Here is a 19,353-nt window from a genome sequence, read left to right on the forward strand (position 1 = left end):
CGAGACAGCCCGTGCGCCCCGTTCAAGACTTCCCCTCTTGGAGTCAGAATGCACCATTGGGGAAAAAAGAACCATTACCAGGTGCTCGGCCCAGGAGTCTCCACCCCCCCCCCCCCACAGGCAAGGAAGGGTGCTCCCAGTGCGACAGGAGCAGGCAGCCCCACAGCCGCTGGTCCCTCCAGGCGGGACCACGCGAGTCTTCAAACCCCTCGGCCCGGCTGCACGGGACTGTGTCGAACCAGGTACCTGGCAACAAGGGAGGGTCGCCCCACCTGTACATCAGCCGTCCGTCGCCGGGCAGCCCCGAGCCATGCTGGTGGGCTGGTGTTTTCTTCCCACCCCTCCATTGCCCGGGTTGGAGGCACCGGAAGGGAAGAGCCAGGAGGCTCCCCACCCTGCACGCCTCCCACCGAGCGGAGCCGGGGTCCCCCTGCAGGCCCTCTGCCCCTTCTCTTACACTTCTCAGTTGCCCGGATCCCGGCCGGGCCTTGGGTGCAGGAGAACCCAGCCAGCAGCTGGGCCTTTTGAGGGCGGTTGGTACCAGCCCGGGAATGCCTTGCCATTCGGTTTCCACCCACCGCAGGGGTCATGCCGGGTGAGCTAGGGCTCCATCTCGGGAGGGCCTACCGCTGTGCCCCTTCCAGAGAGGGACAAGGGACTGCGGCTGCCCCCATCCCCGGTCCCTCACGCGTCAGAATGGTCCTCCTTGGTGAAAGAGGCCCGCCGAAGGCCCTTTCTCACCTGAGCGCCCCATGTGGCCGCAGACCGCTCTGCCGGCCGGGGCGCGCCAGGACAGGGCCGGGACCTGTGCCTATGGTGTGTGCTTGCAGATGGCAGCCGAGGGCTTCGGGCTGGCACAGGCAGTAGCTCACGCTGCTCTGCCGTTAATGATCCTAACGCAGGTTCACCTACGGAAACCTTGTTACGACTTTTACTTCCTCTTGATAGTCCAGTTTGATAGTCTTCTCTGTGCTTCACCAGGGCTGTTGCCGACCCCGGCAGGGCCTATACAAGGACCTCACTAAACCATCCACTCGGTAGTAGCAACGGGCAGTGTGTACAAAGGGCAGGGACTTAATCAACGCGAGCTTATGACCCGCACTTACTGAGAATTCCTCGTTCATGGGAAATAATTGCAATCCCCATCACGAACGGGGTTCAGCGAGTTATCTGCACCTGCCTGCAAAGGGTAGACACACGCTGTTCAGTTCAGTGTAGCGTGCGTGCAGCCCCGGACATCCAAGAGCATCACAGACCTGTTATTGCTCTCTCGTGTGGCTGAATGCCACTTGTCCCTCTAAGAAGTTGGATGCCAACCGCTGGGGGTAGCGTAACTAGTTAGCATGAAGGAGTCTCATTCGTTATCGGAATTGACCAGACAATTGACCTCCACCAACTAAAAACAGCAATGCACCACCACATATAGAATCGAGAGAGCTAGCAATCTGTCAATCCTTTCCGTGCCCGATTCGGGTGAGGTTTCCCGTGTTGAGTCAAATTAAGCCGCAGGCGCCACTCCTGGTGGTGACCTTCCGTCAATTCCTTGAAGTTTCAGCTTTGCAACCATACTACCCCCGGAACCCAGAGACTTTGGTTTCCCGGAAGCTGCTTGACGGGTCATGAGAATAACGCTGCCGGGTCGCTTGTCGGCATAGTTTGTGGTTGGAACTACGACGGTATCTGAAAGTCTTCGAACTTCCGACTTTCGTTTTTTATTAATGAAAACATTCTTGGCAAATGCTTTCACTTTGGTTCATCTTGCGCAGGTCCAAGAATTTCACCTCTAGCGGCACAATACGAATGCCCCCAGCCGTCCCTCTTAATCATGGCCCCAGTTCCGAAAATCAACAAAATAGAACCAGAGTCCTATTCCATTATTCCTAGTTGAAGTATTCAGGCGACCGGCCTGCTTTGAACACTAAAAACTTTTCAAAGTAAATGCTTCGGACCCCCAGGACACTAACAAGAGCATCCAGGGGCGCTGAGAGGCAGGGGCTGGGACAGGCAGTAGCTCGCCTCGCGGTGGTCCACCAGCTCGATCCCAACATCCTACTACGAGCTTGTTAACTGCAGCAACTTTAATGTACACTATTGGAGCTGGAATTACCGCTGCTGGAACCAGACTTGCCCTCCAATGGATCCTCGTTAAAGGATTTAAAGTGTACTGATTCAATTACAGGGCCTCGAAAGAGTCCTGTATTATTTTTTGTGACTACCTCCCGAGTGGGGAGTGGGTAATTTGCATGCCTGCTGCCTTCCTTGGATGTGGTAGCTGTTTCTCAGGCTCCCTCTCCGTAATTGAACCCTGATTCCCTGTTACCCGTGTTCACCATGGTAGGCACAGAACGTAACCTCAAAAGTTGATAGAGCAGACATCCGAATGTATTGTCGCCATCACGGGGACGTGCGATTGGCCCAAGGTCATCCAGAGTCACCAAAGCGGCCGGGCGAGCCCGGATTAGTCTTGGTCTGATAAATGCACGCATCCGGGGAGGTCAGCGTTCATCAGCATGTATTAGCTCTAGAATTAAGCAAAAACCAAAGGAAATGATGGACGGAGTGTTGAACATTGCAAGCACTCACCCCCAGTCAACTGATCTGGGTTTAATCCATCACCGTTCTTTAGCCCACTCTGCCACCCCAGTTCAGACATGGCCGTATGCAAATCAGTCTGACCCTGTGCCTCATGGGAACAGTCCAGCCCAAACTGCCAAGCCATGTCTTCCCTGGACCGGAAACAAGCTTCCTAGGACTGGTTTCTGGTATTTCAGCCGTCTTCAGCCAGGCTTGCTTGAATCCAGTGGCAAAGTGAGCAAGGGACTCACGTCTGAGCATACCCTGCCAACTTATGGCGAACAAAGCAAAAACCAAAGGAAATGATGGACGGAGTGTTGAACATTGCAAGCACTCACCCCCAGTCAACTGATCTGGGTTTAATCCATCACCGTTCTGTCTGAACTGGGGTGGCAGAGTGGGCTAAAGAACGGTGATGGATTAAACCCAGATCAGTTGACTGGGGGTGAGTGCTTGCAATGTTCAACACTCCGTCCATTTCCTTTGGTTTTTGCTTAGCTCTAGAATTACCACAGTTATCCAAGTAACAGATGGAGCGATCAAAGGAACTGATTTAATGAGCCATTCTCAGTTTCACTGTACCGGCCGAGTGTACTTACACGTGCATGACTGGCTCTTTGACACAATCATATGCTACTGGCAGGATCAACCAGCTAGCTGCACCTGCTGACGGGGGTGTTTGGGGGGCCATGTGCCCTTCTCCCTGACCGGCAACCTTCACGCACCCCTTCCTCTCAGGAGCCTGCTAGGGGAAGGAGCCTGCCCGGCTGGGCGGGAGGGCACAGCCTGAGCGAGACGCAGGGGTGCTGGAGCCTGGCAGTGGCAGCACCCCTCAGAACGGTTGTTCCGAGCTGCTTTGGAAATGTGCTCGGCAGAGAGGGGTGATGGCATGGTGCACGGGGCCTACAGACCTGTTGAGCAGCAGCATTTGAGGGCCTGGTGCCACCTGACCACTTCCGCTCGGGTCGGACCACTGGGGGGCACGAGCTGCCAGGCTGCTGTGCCTTCACTCTGCTGGGTAGTGTGAAGAGCCTCGCTGCAGGCCCTTGAGTCAGATGGTCCATGCAGGGTGGAAGCTCCTTGCTTGAGACAGCCGAGGCTGGTTAAGCAGTCCATCCCTAAAAGAACCGAGTGTCCAATCGATCAAAGTACGGCCAGGGCATCCCCTGGCAGGCTGCCCTACGTGGGGTAATCCCGGCTTCGTGTCCCTGCCTGCTCCCGTGGCAAGCAGTCTCAGAGGAAAGGTCCATCAGGAAAGGGCTGAGAGGCAGGCGTGGACCGGGGCCCCTGGGGGCCTTGGTGGGCGGGCCCGGGTGCAGCCTTCCCCGTCCCAGAATTGCCAGATCTCACAGAGGTCTGACTGAGCAGGCTCAGAGGAAAAGGAGCTTTGGGAAGGGGCTGAGAGGCAGGTGTGTACCTGGGCCCCTGGGTGCCCTGGTGGGCAGGCTCGGATTGTGCCTTCCCCTGTCTCAAACGCTGGATCTCATGGAGGTCTGACTGACCCTCTCCCTAGTAATCCAGAGGAATATTACCACCCCTTGTAATCCGTGCACACAAGGTGTCAGGGGATTAAAGGCTCGAATATGCCCGACCTCCTGGAGCCCTGGCTGGGATCGGGGAGGCACATGAGCCCTCATTGGGACTTCCAGTGAAGCCCAGCCATCTGGTTGCCCCATAGGAAAGCATTGCGTGCAACCAGATGGCTGAGGGGATAGGTGCAACCAGATGGCCAGGCTCAAAAGAGAGGCCATCTGGTTGCTCTGTGCACCAAGGAAAGAGTCAGTGGGCACCGGGGCATGGGGGGCCAGAGGCCCGGGGTTCCAGCTGCGCCTCGGCCATAGGGGATGCGAGGGGGAGCCGATGGGCCCTCCGACCTGCATGGGACAGACGGACCCCTGTCCCGGGCCCTTGGAGAGGCAGGCTGGGGGACTGGGTCCAGGGCTGGAGCACCCACCCGGGGCCTAGTGGGGCCCCTGGATCCAGCCGGGTCTCCCAGGCCCAGAGGCACAGGGGGAGCATCCCCGGGCCCACAGGACCTAATCCAGGGCAGCCTGCACGTGGTAGGCCAGAGGACGGACCCCGGACTGGGTGGCCTCTGGAGTACCCTGTCCCTAGTAATCCAGAGGAAATCTACGCCTTTCTGGTAACCCGTGCACACTGTGAAACTCAGGGAATCCTAGGTGCAGACGCGCCCAAACTCATGGAGCCCTGGCTAGGATCGGGGAGACAAATGAGCCCTCATCCGGACTTCCAGGGCAGCCCGATCATCTTTTTGCCCCATTGGAAAGCATTACGCGCGACCTGATGGCCGGGCCCGTAGGATGCCAATCTGCCCACCCAGAGCCTTCGCCGGAGGGCTCGGGGGCTCTGCGTCCCGGGGACTCGGAGACCCCGGTTGGGCCTCGGGCACGGGGAGGCCCGCAGGAGCTCTCGGGGCCTGGATGACCGGGGGAGGACTGCCCAGGACCGGTGGAGCCTGTCCTGGGCTCCTTTGCCATGCTGTGGGCTGGAGGAGTGAGCCCCGGACGGTGGGGAGGTGTTGTCCGGGCCTAGCCCATCTGGTCTCCCGGCTGAGAACCGCCAGCCCGAGAGGGGTTCCGGCATACCCTGCCCCTGGTAATCTGGAGGAAAGCTACCCCTCTTTCTGGTAACCTATGCGCACCACGAAACTTGGGGGACCCTAGGCGCGGATGCACCCGATATCATGGAGCCCTGGCTGGGATCTGGGAGGCAAATGAGACCTCATATGGACTTCCAGGGCAGCCCGTCCATCTGGTTGCCCCATTGGAAAGCATTGCACATGACCAGAGGTCCCAGGGGAAAAGCGTGACCTGATGGCCGGGCCCGTAGGAGGCCAATCTGCCCGTCCAGAGCCTTCGTCGGAGGGTTTCCGTCTGCCCATAGAAGGCTCGGGGGCTCTGTCTACCAGGTGCTTGGAGACCCTGGCTGGGCCTCAGGCACCGGGAGGCCTGCAGGAGCTCTCTGTGCCTGGACTTCCGGGGGAGGACTGCTCAGCAGTGTCCTCCGAACACAAATGTAAACTTGCAGTGGAGGAGACAGTGGCTAAGCACAACTGTCATCCCCAGAAACAGCTTAGAGACCACCCATTTCATTCTCTCGTCTGCTATCGGCAGCCGTCCAAACAGAAACCTAATAAAAGACAAAAGAAAAATAAATACTTGCCTTAAGACAAGAAGAAACAGAATATGAAGATGTGGTAGTCCCTATTTTATAGGTAACACACAAAAAGGGAGGAGGGGGTCCGAGGGAACAAGTTTAAAGACCCGCAAGAGGTATATTCCCCAGTAAGTAATCATACAACACACAAATAACACACAAATAACCTCTCGGATCTGAGCAACTTTAAAACATGTGCATAAAAAGAAGAATACTGTAATACAACTGTGTCTAGAATGACGGTGCCCTAATAAGGAAAGGAATCCCTTTCAGGACAAATGCCCTCACTCACCAGAAGGTGACATATAAAACATCCGTGAGCTCCCACCTCTCAGTGCGGGGGTTGTAGCCCTCAGTGGGACTAGGTTTTCCCACTGAGAGGAGAAAGCCTAAATGATGAAGCATGTCATTATTGTGTTAAAAATATTCACCACAAAGGAGAAGCATTGACTGGTCTTCAGTTGTACGGAATTTGTCGCCAGAGGCGTGCTCAATGCATGTTGAGCTTTAAATGAGACTGTACCAGGTGTGTCAAAGTCTAGTAGCACTGAATCTGTTAGTTGTCATTTTATGTAAGCACATTCTATGCGGCTGTCCTGAAAGCCTAACATGGCTCCTGACTCGCTGGAGCTACGTTGGGCTGAGCTTTCTGGATAAAGATACATCAGCCACACCTTTTAATTAGTCCCAATTATGTTTTTGAACTTTGAAAGTTGAACATTTAGCTGCAGAGTACATGACACTCGCAGTCTATTCAGAATCTGAAATTTAAAATGGTTTTACATTTTCTTTCTTCCAGGGTTTACCCATATCTCTGCCGGGCTGTTCGTAATTTTGCACGCGGTTGTGGAAACGTTCCAGCTGCCAAAGAGTTTTATTTAGCTTTTTCAGATTTTCCTTCAAGGCAAAAGTAAGTTTTCGAATGTATTTTTTTAAAAAACGTTAAGGTTATTTTGAATACATTAATAAATCTTGACAAATGTGCCTGGACCACTATTTTCATTAATGAAATGCTACCTATATTGTTTAATGTCTCTGGCAACCTAGATCCGTTACTGCAACCATCTTTTCATGAGGTCGAGAGTTAAGGTTGGATCTTGGTATGACCGCAGTCAAGGAAATTACACAAACAAATGTCTAATTGCTTGCTGTTTTATTTAAAAGAGGATAACCCTTATTTGGTAATCGCATAACTTTCTGTTAACTCTGACACCATTGATTAACTACTTTAGAAAACCAAGCATTAGTAAATGCATCAGTTTTTGCCTATATGATTAACGATAGGCTTTTTATGGTTGTAAGTGGTACCTTGTTGAGTAGTTGTACAATATAAGTTACAGAAAGTCTTAGTTTTCTGACTTGTTTGTGTACGAATAGGCAATATGTTGTGCTGTTACTATTGGTATTAGAAAGTGGGGGGATTAGGTAAATGGTACCTGACAAGTACGCTTGAAAGTGGTGCTGCCATAGGGCGAATAGGTAAAGGGTGTTTCAAAAACCATACAAGTACTGCGTAAGCGCTCTTTTTGCAAATCCAAAAAAACAAGATACCAAAAACTAGATGAAAAGGTGTTTGGTTACTGTCCATTGTTAAGATAAACAATCAGGGTATGCCCAGATGTGGGTCGCTTGCTCATTTTGCCACTGGATTCAAGCTAGCCTGACTGATGAGGGGTGTTACCCTGAAGCCCGTCCTAAGATAATTTTTTGCGGTCCAGGGAATACATGGATTGGCAGCTCAGGCTGGACTGTTCCCAAAAGGAACCGGGTCAAGGCTGATTTGCATATGGCTTGGTCTGAACTGGGGTTGTGAAGTGAGCTAAAGATCGATGATGGATTAAACCCAGATCTGTGACTGGGGTGAGTGTCTGAAAAGTTTCAGTGCTCCGTCCGCCATCTCCTTGTGTTTTCTTTGAAAGTGGTGTTCCCATGGGGAGAATAGGTAAAGGGGTTTGGAAAAACCATACAAGTAGAGCTTATGCACTGTTTTTGCAAATCCCCAAAAACAAGATTAGAAAACCTAGATGAAAATGTGTTTGGTTATTGTCCATTGTTAAGATAAACAAATTAAAATTAACTTAAAATTTTCCAAATGAGCATTTGATGAGTTGTGCAATATCACTGAAAGTGAAATTATTTTATTGAGAGACTATTTTATTACAGATGTCTTACAAAGTTTTTATTTTGCACTGCACATTTGTTTTAAACATGACCATGAACTCTGAAACAATGAGCATATGGTAAATATTTGCACTTGCATTGGCATTTTTACTTATTTATTTATTTAATCTTTATTTCATAAAAGATATACAAAAAAAAAAAACACATATGAAACATGTAAAACCATCAAAGAAAAATAATCAGGAAACACATTTGGTACAATATAAAATCATTCCACCCTACGAAAAAAATACTACTGGGGTGAATCAGATAAAAGGCCATGCGATTAAAATTATGAACTTAAAATTAGGTGGGAGCCTGCGACTTTAGGATACGGGTGCGAATATACCAGACATTAGTAAGAAATTTAGCTAGTGCAGACACAATTGGACCTGAAACGTCAGTTTTTAAAATTCTATACACCGGGAGGTACTCCCTAAAACCAAGGTTACTGATGAGTGGTAGGAGCCAATGTTTCCTGGCGGCCGTGTAAGTTGGACAAAACAAGACCACATGCAGATCGCTTTCCTCGGCACACACACATGCCGGGCATTGCTTGGTAGAGGGCGGTGTTGACCAGGAGCTGGTGTAAGATCGCAAAGGCAATGTGCCATATCTCCATTGGAGAAATAGCTTCCTGGCCAACACAGGACACATAGCGTCCAGGACCCTCTCCAGCCTGTATGAGTCCTTGCTTTGCGCGAATACAGATGTTAATGACCCCTCTTCCTTGCAGTCTAGGGCCATAGATAATTTCTGCTCGTGATAAGCGTTGGCCAAAGCTCTTCGTGGGATCCTTAGTGAGGCGTTAGCTGGATCCGACCACAGGTCGGGGAGCCCCAGTCTCACACAGGACTTTTTTATATATTTTATCCACGGGATCTGTAGAGCTTTAGGGTGGGTTAGAAACTCCCTCAGTTCCGCCCTGTAGGTAGAAAGTTCTTCACTGCTCCATAACCTTCGCCAGAAGACTATGGGTCTGAGACCTAGTTCATCTGCTATTGGTCTCAGTCCCAGATCCATCCTCAAGGGGAGGAGCGGAGTGCTAGACGGGAGTGCTACTATCTGTCTAATGAAATTATTCTCAGTTATAGACAAACTGCAGGAGGCTATATGACCCCACAGTTCCGCCCCATACATCAGAGCTCCTCTGGCCTGTGCCTTATAGATCTGGATAAGCGGCCCCAACGGTCGATATGTGGGGCTTTTTATCAACCGAGCAATGCCGCCAGTGGTCTGCACTAAATTAAGATTAACCCTAGTCTGGTGTGTTCCCCAAGACATGGTTTCATTCAACGTTACACCGAGATATTCAAAGGTGGAGACTCTCTCTAAACGTGAAGATCCCAGTAGGGGGTTCGGGCGTGATCTTAGGGTTGGGTTCAGGACCATAAACTTGGTTTTGGTAGCATTGATTTCTAACCCCCTGTCTGTGCAGAATGCCACAAAAGAATCAAGGATCCTCTGTATCCCCATAGGGGTTTTGGACAGCAGCAGGGTGCCATCTGCAAACATAATTGCAGGCACCCTGCTGCCATTCAACTTTGGGGCGTCCGTGTATTCGGTGCCATTGAGATGGGCGATTACCCCGTTGACAAAGAGGCAGAACAGGGTCGGTGCCAATACACAGCCCTGTTACTTATGGTTTACAATCTTTCTTTAAACAGTACAATGTCATTTTCAATTATTGTTCTATATACTTTGAAGTTTGTATGTTGTAACAAATACTGCCTTTTTAAGGCATTTGCTTTAATAAGCCCTGTTGACACTGCACCTGCTGCACCATTTGACATTATAACCCTAGTGCCTGCTAGATAACTACACTTTGCCTGTTTTAAGAATGTGCAGTTGAGGTTCTTTATATATACAGGAATGAAACACAGGAGGCTGTTTAAATTACTATGGAGAACTCAAACCCTTTTGTGCAATTATTAATCTAAAAGCATGCATTAAAATTATGCAAATACATGTGAATGCATTTTACATTCACAAAAGGATGAATGGCAAAATTCTCATCATTAGGAAATAACTCCTGCTTCAGTTTACAGAATATCACTCAATTACCAGATTGATTATTCATATGACCAACAGAAAATACAGCAAATGACTTAAAATGCTTTTGGTGCTAGAACAATACAAATCTGCACAGTAAAGGCTAGTCTTTAGCATTTAACAGTATTCCTAAATAATTGATACCTTCTGAAAAAGACCGCAGCACACATCCCATACAGTCACCAAACATGCTTGCTCACAAAGACCAGCTGTGATGCAGTGCCACAGTGCCCAGCAGCTGGAAGATTCGAATGCACTGCTCTTGAAACTATACAGTCTCCTTTTCTAGCCAGTTGAATAAACCGGCTGCATTCACAAAATTCGAGGGATACTTTTATAAAAGGCACATGATCATGTTTACAATCCAAGACTCTGCTGCAGTTGTCTGGCGCTCTAATGTTATACAGAAACTGTCCCAATGGATAAAGAAGGTTAAAACACCCCTGCAGAGCAGCACGGAGCGTACTGGTGTAATGCACTGCAATCCCTTAGTTCCGGTTTATGCTACGAAATGAACCAAAGAACACATGACAGATTTTTTTCTTTTATTAGCGACAAATACAAGACATAAAAAATAGTGGAACAATATCAAGAATGTGAAAAATAGTTAAAATGTCCACCCACTAAACAAGCATGTTTTAAATGCGTGTAGCCAGAGGACAATAAGTATCGGTAAACAGTAAATTCTCTGAAGCCTTAACATAAGAAAAAAAGTTCCACAACTTTTGGGCCTTGTACCACTGCACTTGCTGCACCACTTAACTCATGACTCTAGCGCGTGTAAGAGAACTGCACTTGTGACTGCCTGCTTGGTTGTAAAATATGGCAATAATCAGTGTTTAGTGGGGTGCCTAGAGCTTTTGGTCCCAGTGTCACTGCACTTTCTGCATTATTGAAATCATGACCCTAGTGTCTGCTTGATAACTGTCTTATGACTGCCTGTTTAGTACCAAAATATAGCAGTATTTGGTGTTTAGAGGGGCTATGACAATGTTTGGTCCTGGTGTCTCTGCAACTCCCCACCATTTCAATCATGACGCTATTGCCTGCAAGTTAACTGCACTTGTGACTGCCTGCTTAGTAGTAAAATATAGCAATATTAGGTGTTTAGTGGTGTGCCTAGAGCTTTTGTTACTGGTGTCACTGCACCTGCTGCACCATTGTAATCATGACCCTAGTGCCTGATAGATAACTGTTCTTGTGACTGTTTAGTAGTAAAATGTAGCAATAACCTGAGTTTATTGGGGTTTTCCAGAGCTTCTGGCCCCAGTGCCACTGTACCATTTAAATCCAATCCCTTTCAAATGGTATTGGAACTGTTTAGTAGTAAAATGTAGCAATATTGGGTGTATAGAGGAGTTCGGACAACGTTTGGCCCCGGTACCACTGCACCTGCTGCACCATTTCAATCATGACCCTATTGCCTGCAAGATAACTGCACTTGTGACTGGCTGTCTAGTTGGGAAATATAGCAATAATTGGTGCTTAGCTGTGCCTAGAGCTTTAGGTCCTGGTGTCATTGCACCTGCTGCATCATTGTAATCATGACACTAGTGCTTGCTAAATAACTGCACTTGTTGCTCTATAGTAGTAAAAGTTAGCAAGAATCTGTTTTGTGGGGTCCCTAGCGCTTTTGGCCCTGATGCCACTGCACCATTTAAATCAAACCTGTTTTAACTGCAAGGTAACTGCAGTTGTGACTACCTGTTTACTACTAAAATAGAGTAATATTGGGACCACCTCATTACGATGGAGGTGGTCAGAAAATAATCTGAACGGTCATTCTGACTTGTTTGCGATGGGCTCAGTGTCTGTCTTTCTGCCTCTGGGATTACGATGTCTGGTTTCGGCAGCCTTTCCGACATAAAACAAGCTGTCAGGAATCTAGTTTGGGGGCCCGAGCAGGGCCTCCTTGGGTGCACGGCCTCCTGTTGGAGGCCAAGGGGACCCCCTGTTGATCCCTGCACCCCGTGGCAGGCATCTTGTGGTGCCTGCCATGGGTACAGGAATGAACTGCAACTCCTATTGAACAATGTGCACAGGAATTCTGGCTGGAATGCATGCTCCCATTGTAAAGTATAAGAATGTATGTGACCAAACACTGTTCGCTTGCATCCTAATTATTTGGTCGAGACCACCGACTGACTGTCTGTCGGTCCTATGGCCGAGGCGATGTTAGGTGGAGAAAACTCCGTCCAACATCGTAATTAGGGCCTTAAGTGTTTGGAGGGAAAGATAACTGTTAGAAATGGAATTTCTGGTTGGCTAGGGCTTGCGCCTAAGCCAGGCAGAAACCACCACTCTAGTCAGGGCAAGGAATTTACACGCTGAAGATAACCCCTGCTCACCCCCTTGGTAGCTTTGCACGAGCAGTCAGGCTTATCCTAGAGGCAATGTGTAAATCGTTTGCGCGACACACACACACAGCAGCAACACACTAGGCACACCACAAAAGTAACTCCACACAAGGTTATATCAAAAATAGCCTTTGTATTATTATAAACACATTAGATACATAATCACACATTTACACTGTGCAATATTCACAGGGGATTATATACAGGACCAGGTTAATCGGGCCACTGTCAGAACCATCAGAACCGGTAAGTAAATATAAAACACAACCGTAACTACTGGCGAAATACTGTACTCGGCATCATCATATTAGACATAAATATTCTAGCATGTCCTTCAGCATAAACACATTATGCATTAGCATTAGGCATCCGCACATTATGCACAATCACATTAGGTATCAGAAAAGTATCAGCAGTAGCGCAGTGCAGCATCCCTACACCTCCTGCCCCTCTCTTAGGCATATATCCTGCATTAACAGTGTACCCTAGTAACACCTGTTATAGATACATTATGTAAAATAACATTGGGCATAAACACATTATGCACCACACATTTAGTCATAAATACATTAGGCCTAAACACTGAATTAGCCCCCTGTGCACCACAGTATCACTGTTAGGGTGCACACAGCTCGTTAGCCCCTCCTGGGCGTCACTGTTACTTGTTGACGGGCACCAAATTCCACCAGGTCCCCTAGAGCCCACTGGCCCTCACAGGGCTTCCACCCTGACCTCCCTCACTGCTGATGCAGCCACAGCAAATGTGCCACACAAGAAATGCCCCTGAGCCCCACTCCGGGGCTTTGTACAACAAATGGCCCCCAAGCTCCACTCCGGAACTTTGTAAATCAAATGGCTCCCCATCGTAGGAGCAGCCCGCTCTCTGGTGGGTCGGCTCAGGCACCAACAATGTGCCTCGAGCCTGGCCCCTCGCCTGGGACCTCTCGGGGACTGTGGGAACTGGAAAAGGAGCTTGCGATGCTCCGGCCTACCCCACTCACCAGACTCTCTGCTGGGGACTCCTCTGGACTCCCTCCATGGCAGGGGAAAACTCTGCTCTTCACTTCGCCCTGTCCCCCTTCCTGGGACCGGGACTTCAACGTGGAGCCTGCAAGGCTCCGGACGTATCCTAAGCAGGGCGGGACTTCCTCTCCCTGCTCCGCCCAACGTCCGGCAGCTTTGCCTGACTTCCGGGTCGGCGGCTTTTCTCGATCAGGCCGCGGCGGCTATTTCCTTGGCAGTAAAACACGGGGTGGGCTCCCGATTTGAATAAAAAGCAATTGCGGGGTGGGCACCTGCCAAATTGGGTGTTTAACGCACATTTAAATTGCGCATAAAGCGAGGTAGGCACCCGACGAAAAGGCACCACAATGCGGCGTGGGCACCCACCAAAAATATCCATAAATTGGGGTAGGCTCCCGGTCTCCTTAAAGCACAGGGTGGGCTCCTGCTTTACCAGCGCACTAAAATGCGGGGTGGGCACCTGCTTCCAAAGTAGCACAGGGGGGGAGAAACATACGCCAGGATTCCCTCGTAGAATCATGCTGCCGACGCCAAATGCTCTCCTCTCCTGGCAATTTAAATATAGTGCTCACGAGGCACTAGAAGCCACAGCTTCAGCAACAACGATTTTAGGGGCACAATGCTGGGCCCAGGCAGGCCAGCGCACAGGGCCCTCCAGCGCAGAGAGAGCCCCTTGCGGCGGTTCCTCCTGGAGCCCAGCAGCAGCAGGTCCCCTCCGCACCAGGAAGCACACATTTCATTGGGTCACAGCCCATATATTTAGATTTAATTTCTCCTTTGTCTGCAAAGCGCAGGGCTTGGGGGAACCAGTTAGAAGTAGAACTGGTTCTGAAGCACTCTTTTTACAATGCTCACACCCTTCTTTGGGAGATGGGGGCTCGGCCATCACACACCGCAGGGGGGCGGAGCCAGCTTTGACCTAGGCAGGCACAATCCTATTCAGGGCCAGGGGACTACTCCTCCCACTACTCAAAGGTAGATGTCCCATTTAGACGAGCGCTGACTCACCCTACCCCTCCTGGAGCCACACACACCTCACTAGCCCCTTCACTCAAAAGCCAGACGTGAAATTCACATCAGGCAGGCAGACACATAGAACACAAATGCCAACTTCTAAAAGTGGCATTTCTAAAATAGTTATAGTAAATCTGCGCACACCATTGCGCAGCATTTATTTTCAGTATTCCAAATATACCAAACTTTACAACGCTGCGCCTCTCATTTCAGGAATTGCCACTGAAGCACTTATCAGGTGATCCCTAATGCATTCCTATGGGAGGGCAGCCCCACAGTAGTGAGAAACCAAAATGGCTGCTTGTCACTACCAGGACATGTCACACACTTATGGTACATGTCCTTTCTTTTACCTACAATGCACCCTGCCCTTGGGCTAGCTAGGGTTACCTTCGGGGTGACTGACATGCAGTAAAAGGGGGGTCACAAACATGACACACACTTTAGGTGCCACATCACAGCGGCAGTAACACTGCGTGCACAGTCCCTGCAATGGCAGAGTCCTGGGATAGGTTTGAAAGGCTGTAAGCTCACCAGTAGCATTTAATTCACCAGCCCTCGGTATATGAGATACCACTTTACAAGGGTCTGACAGGTAAATTAAATAGGCCAAACAGGTGTAAACCAATCTTACCATATTTATTACAGAGAGCACACGCACTTTACACTGGATGGCAGTGCTAAACTGCCCAGAGTCCTAAGATCGCCAACACCATGTCAGAAAAAAGGCTAGGAGAAAGGCAACAAGTTTAGGGATGACCCTGCAAAAAGGGCCAAGTCCAACAATAACAAAATGTAAACTGTAAACGGTATGCAGCATTAACCAAAAGAAAAAAGTTTGAACCACCAATGCAGATGGGAATGAGTAGTTGTGCAACAGTAAACTGATAAGAGACCACAGGTAGAACAGGCTACAACCAATAGAAACAGAGGAAAGTAAACTGGCAAGTGTACAGACCAATAAAAAGTGAAGGTGGAATGAAAGTCCCTTTTAAGATGTGTCAAAAACAATAGATTACACAAGGACAGTGCAAGAGCTGTGGAGGCGGAACCTCTAACAAGTGAGTTGCATTTGAGGAATGTAAGCAACTTGCATTAATAGACTATGCATGGTAAGAAATCCATCTTCGCTAGTACCATCCTGCATCAGGGAAGGAAAGTCCCCCCCCCCCCCCCCCCCCCCAACAAACAATGTGTTCTTGGAATTTAACAGCCTCAGTCCGCACCACTGACAATGCATGAAGGTCTAAACTGGCCATTAGTAACAATCTCCATCTGAATCACCTACTAAAAACATGTCTGAATGCTTTTAGGTTTATATTTAAATTGCTGGACGGTGGGGGCCAACAAAAAATTACATGAGCGGATTATACCCAAGGGGTAGTCATTGTCTAACTTTTTTCCACTGCACACCATTGTAGGGCCCTCTTAGTGATGCAAAATTGCATCTGGCCTCTATGCCTCAGGGCACAGGGTACATGCTCTGCAATGTAAAGCTGGCCTCACTAAACTTCCTTGCCTCTTCACATTGATTTGGACATGCACGAGCAGTCAAGGCTCATCTCAATAGAGGTGGTGTAGACTGTCTAGATACACAACCATGCAAGTAGATGGTCATGCCAAGTCGGGGTTGTTAGTTTATAACTCTTAACAAATGTCTAATTCTATTTATAGCATAAATTGGAATCCAAATGGTAGGAAGGGTATGATAAATAATGCTGAATAAAAGTAATCTAGTACAATAAAGGAGCAAAACCAAGACCTCTGGCAAAACATACTGTAAACTGTGCATTGTCACTGGCACAATCCTGAAAGCAGAGGAGTCAGCATCACAACATTGCAATTATGGCAGTCTGATCAGTTAACCAGTGTTCGTAGCACTCAGCCCTATATTCTTCAACCACCAAAATCTGCATGTGTAAAAGGTGCTCATTAAAATCTCCACGTAAAAACATGTTCTGTACATCCTGGAATTATGCCACTGAAACTGGATTCCTCCATGGTACAGGCGAGGTAGTGTATGCGAAGGGAATTCCTTAAAAAAAAAAAATTAAAAAAAACATTAAGTTGATTTACTTCTCAACAAAAAGATGTATACGAGTACAAGTTACTTGCATTTAGATTAGATGTTCACATAAAGGTACTTGATTGAATCCTGTGAAATGTAGCTTGTTGCAAAGTTAATATACATTAAAACCCAAGAATAAATCTCAGGCTGACCTCTCCATCGACAACCATTCTTCAAGCTGCTAGGACAGCTTCTTCGTCTGGTGATTATGTGGGTCAGATTGGCTATTCTAATGCCTGTAATCTTAAATTCTGGATCAACAATATATTCCTTTTTAATGAACTAGGTAAGTTAGCGGTGCCTATTGGGTGTATACCAATTCAATTTTTTTTTAGGAGTCAAGGCACATACACTACGGATTGGAAAGCAGTGTCCCGGTGTGTTGAATCCAAAAACGAGCTAAAAAAACTGACACACAATGTCACCTCTCAAAGCACACCAGGGGCTGTAGTATGTTACATGTGCATTTTCATTGTTTGCACCGGGCGCACCTTTAAAAAGGTGCGCCCGGTGAAAAAAATTGAAAATGCGCTCTATTACTATGAATGCAGCTGTCCTGGGGATAGAACAAACTCTTGCTTCCCTGGGGGCAGTGCATTCCTGTGAAAAACGGAGAAGCTGCTTTACAGTCGCTCCATCTTTTCACAGTGCAGATGGCAACCCGCCTGCGCTTTTTAAGGGGTTTAGAGATCCCCTTGCAGGCGGGTACAGTAAGTGACTGCACCTGCCTGTAAGGGTATGTCTGGGGGTCCATGAGACCCCCTCTACCCTCCCGACCTCCCCAGAGGGCTCATCAGGGGATGCACTGACAGTGTCACCTTTTAGATGGTGCACTGTCAGTTCACCTCCTGAGGGCTTCTTTGCCTCTGCGCCCGTATTTGTTATACAGCCCGGGTGCAGAGGCAAAGGGATTACCTCGTTTGCATGGGGCATGCCCACATGCAAACGAGGAAACACCCCCTGCAGAGACTGCTGGTGCTTTATGTACACCAGCGCTATTGGTATTGTACAAGGGGTTGCACAAATGTCTGAGGCAAATTCTGTAATACCAAAGTGCTCTGGGGATGTGCAAAGCGGGTGCGAACACCCTTTATGCCCCAGGGGCACTTTCTAGAATACGAGCTGAGAGGTATTCATGAAAAGCAACAAATTGCAGTTTGAGGGGTCAATCAGAATACAGGGGCACACACTGTTGCTGAAAATCAGAATGACATGGTGACTTTCAACACAGGAATAATGGCATTGAAAGAACAGCTGCATGGGTTTCTGGGAAACAACCGATTAAGCTCCGTTTGTACTAGGAAATAGTTCTTAGACTGTGTCAATTTAAGTTTTTTGTGCTCTATATAGAGGACTTGTGGGTGGCATTTATGGATTAAAAATGCCTTTCTTTTCACTGAAGTTCTGCCTCTTGATATGCTTTCTCAGTTCACTTTTTTCAATATACTATAATGTGCTCTTTAACATCTTTGACTTCCACGCAGATGAAACAGTGCTGTGGAGACGCATGTTATGCCATGCCTCCTTACTTCTAACATAAACAGAACAAATCAGAATAGTCTTCAAGCAAGAACTTTGTAGGTTTTTCTGCTTTTGGAAGTTGTCCATCACAGTCTGAAGGCCCTGGCTGAAGTTACCCTGTAGAATAATCATAGATTCCATATTCTGAAATATATAAATACATGTTTAAATAAACTTTTCAGCTGGTAGCTGTGTGTAGGTTATCTAGAGCATAGCTGTGACATTTACTTTCTCTGCATGCCAATTTGAGTTTTTTTCCCGTCTTGCTCAAATATTAACCCTCGCTTCTGGCTGTCTTCTTCATCAAAAGCCATCGAATCTGAAATGGTTTCCCATTTCTTGAGGGTTGGGTGGGTACCAGTATGAGAGCAGCAAGACAACTTGCGAAACCCAGCACCCACCGTTTATTCTGTCTGCCCTTTATCATGGAACTGTAAGTTGGGGATATTTGTGAAGCTGCCAAATACTGCCCTCTACCCTGTATGAGCGTGTTGGGTATCCTTGAGACCACTTCTGCAACCGTTGTAGCTCATATGATTTTCTAATCCCTCAAATGCATCTGGGGGCCACTGGCGAAGCATAACAGATTCATAGGACGTTTCTAATTAAAAGGTCAATTGCAAAGATAGCTTTTGTCACCTTCTCCCAGACTGTTCCATTGACCAGATCAATACCCTTCGATCATTTGTTTTGATGCACTGTCATAAACCATTTTTAGCCATAGAGTTCCACTAACTAGATATTCTAGGCATGTTGTGTCCAGTTTTATTATAATCTAACCGGAAGCTCAATTGGCCATTTTTCTTTTTACTTTGCTAACATTACCATCTACAATACAGGTATGCATTTCTTTCTTAGTCCCCAAGTGGCTGGCCTTGAGCTCTTAAGAACTGGAGAAATACCAAAGTGGCATGCATCACTCCCTACGGGATTGAACTCTTTGGATTGGGTAAGCTTTGCTTGGTGAGCCAAGGGTAGCTTTATACCAATGTAATACATTCTTTCAAAGAACAGTTGAATCAGGGTGCTTGAGGAGCTGTGGTATAGCAAGAAAAGACTGCTCGGGGGCTGATTCGCAAAAGCATTTGAGTACGGAAGTAGTACTGTAGGCATCCCTTTGTGCATCTGCCCCCAAAACATCCAACTGCCTGTTAATAAAAAATTCTAAGGGGGTGTGATCCTTTCCGTTGGTACAAAGTGTAGATGAATATTCATACTGTGGATGTTTTGGACCAGTTCATGGAAGGTATGGAAGAGTACCTAAGTGCACTACATGAGTACTACTTTATATGCTCAAAAATGCCTTTGTGAACAGTCCCCTGCCACTGATGCAGCAGAAGTGGGGGGGGTCATATAATATCCCACACCAACCTTTACAATACCTAAGGAAGCGTAAATTCTATAATG

At 48.1% G+C, this 19,353-nt stretch overlaps 1 protein-coding gene and 1 pseudogene across 2 annotated transcripts in view; one reads left to right on the forward strand and one right to left on the reverse strand.

Annotated features, from left to right (window-relative positions):
* Positions 1-19,353, forward strand: part of LOC146823118 (maternal DNA replication licensing factor mcm6-like) — a 474,334-nt gene that overhangs the window by 58,465 nt on the left and 396,516 nt on the right. For both annotated transcript variants that reach the window (XM_085606624.1, XM_085606623.1), the window contains exon 4: positions 6,551-6,661. In XM_085606624.1, the coding sequence (XP_085462750.1) occupies positions 6,551-6,661 (111 nt within the window). The remainder of the gene's footprint in view (positions 1-6,550; positions 6,662-19,353) is intronic.
* Positions 886-3,230, reverse strand: LOC146823121 (18S ribosomal RNA; annotated as a pseudogene).

The sequence above is a fragment of the Triturus cristatus genome, chromosome 5_2, assembly GCF_964204655.1.
Source record: "Triturus cristatus chromosome 5_2, aTriCri1.1, whole genome shotgun sequence".
In the NCBI taxonomy this organism is placed as follows: domain Eukaryota; kingdom Metazoa; phylum Chordata; class Amphibia; order Caudata; family Salamandridae; genus Triturus; species Triturus cristatus.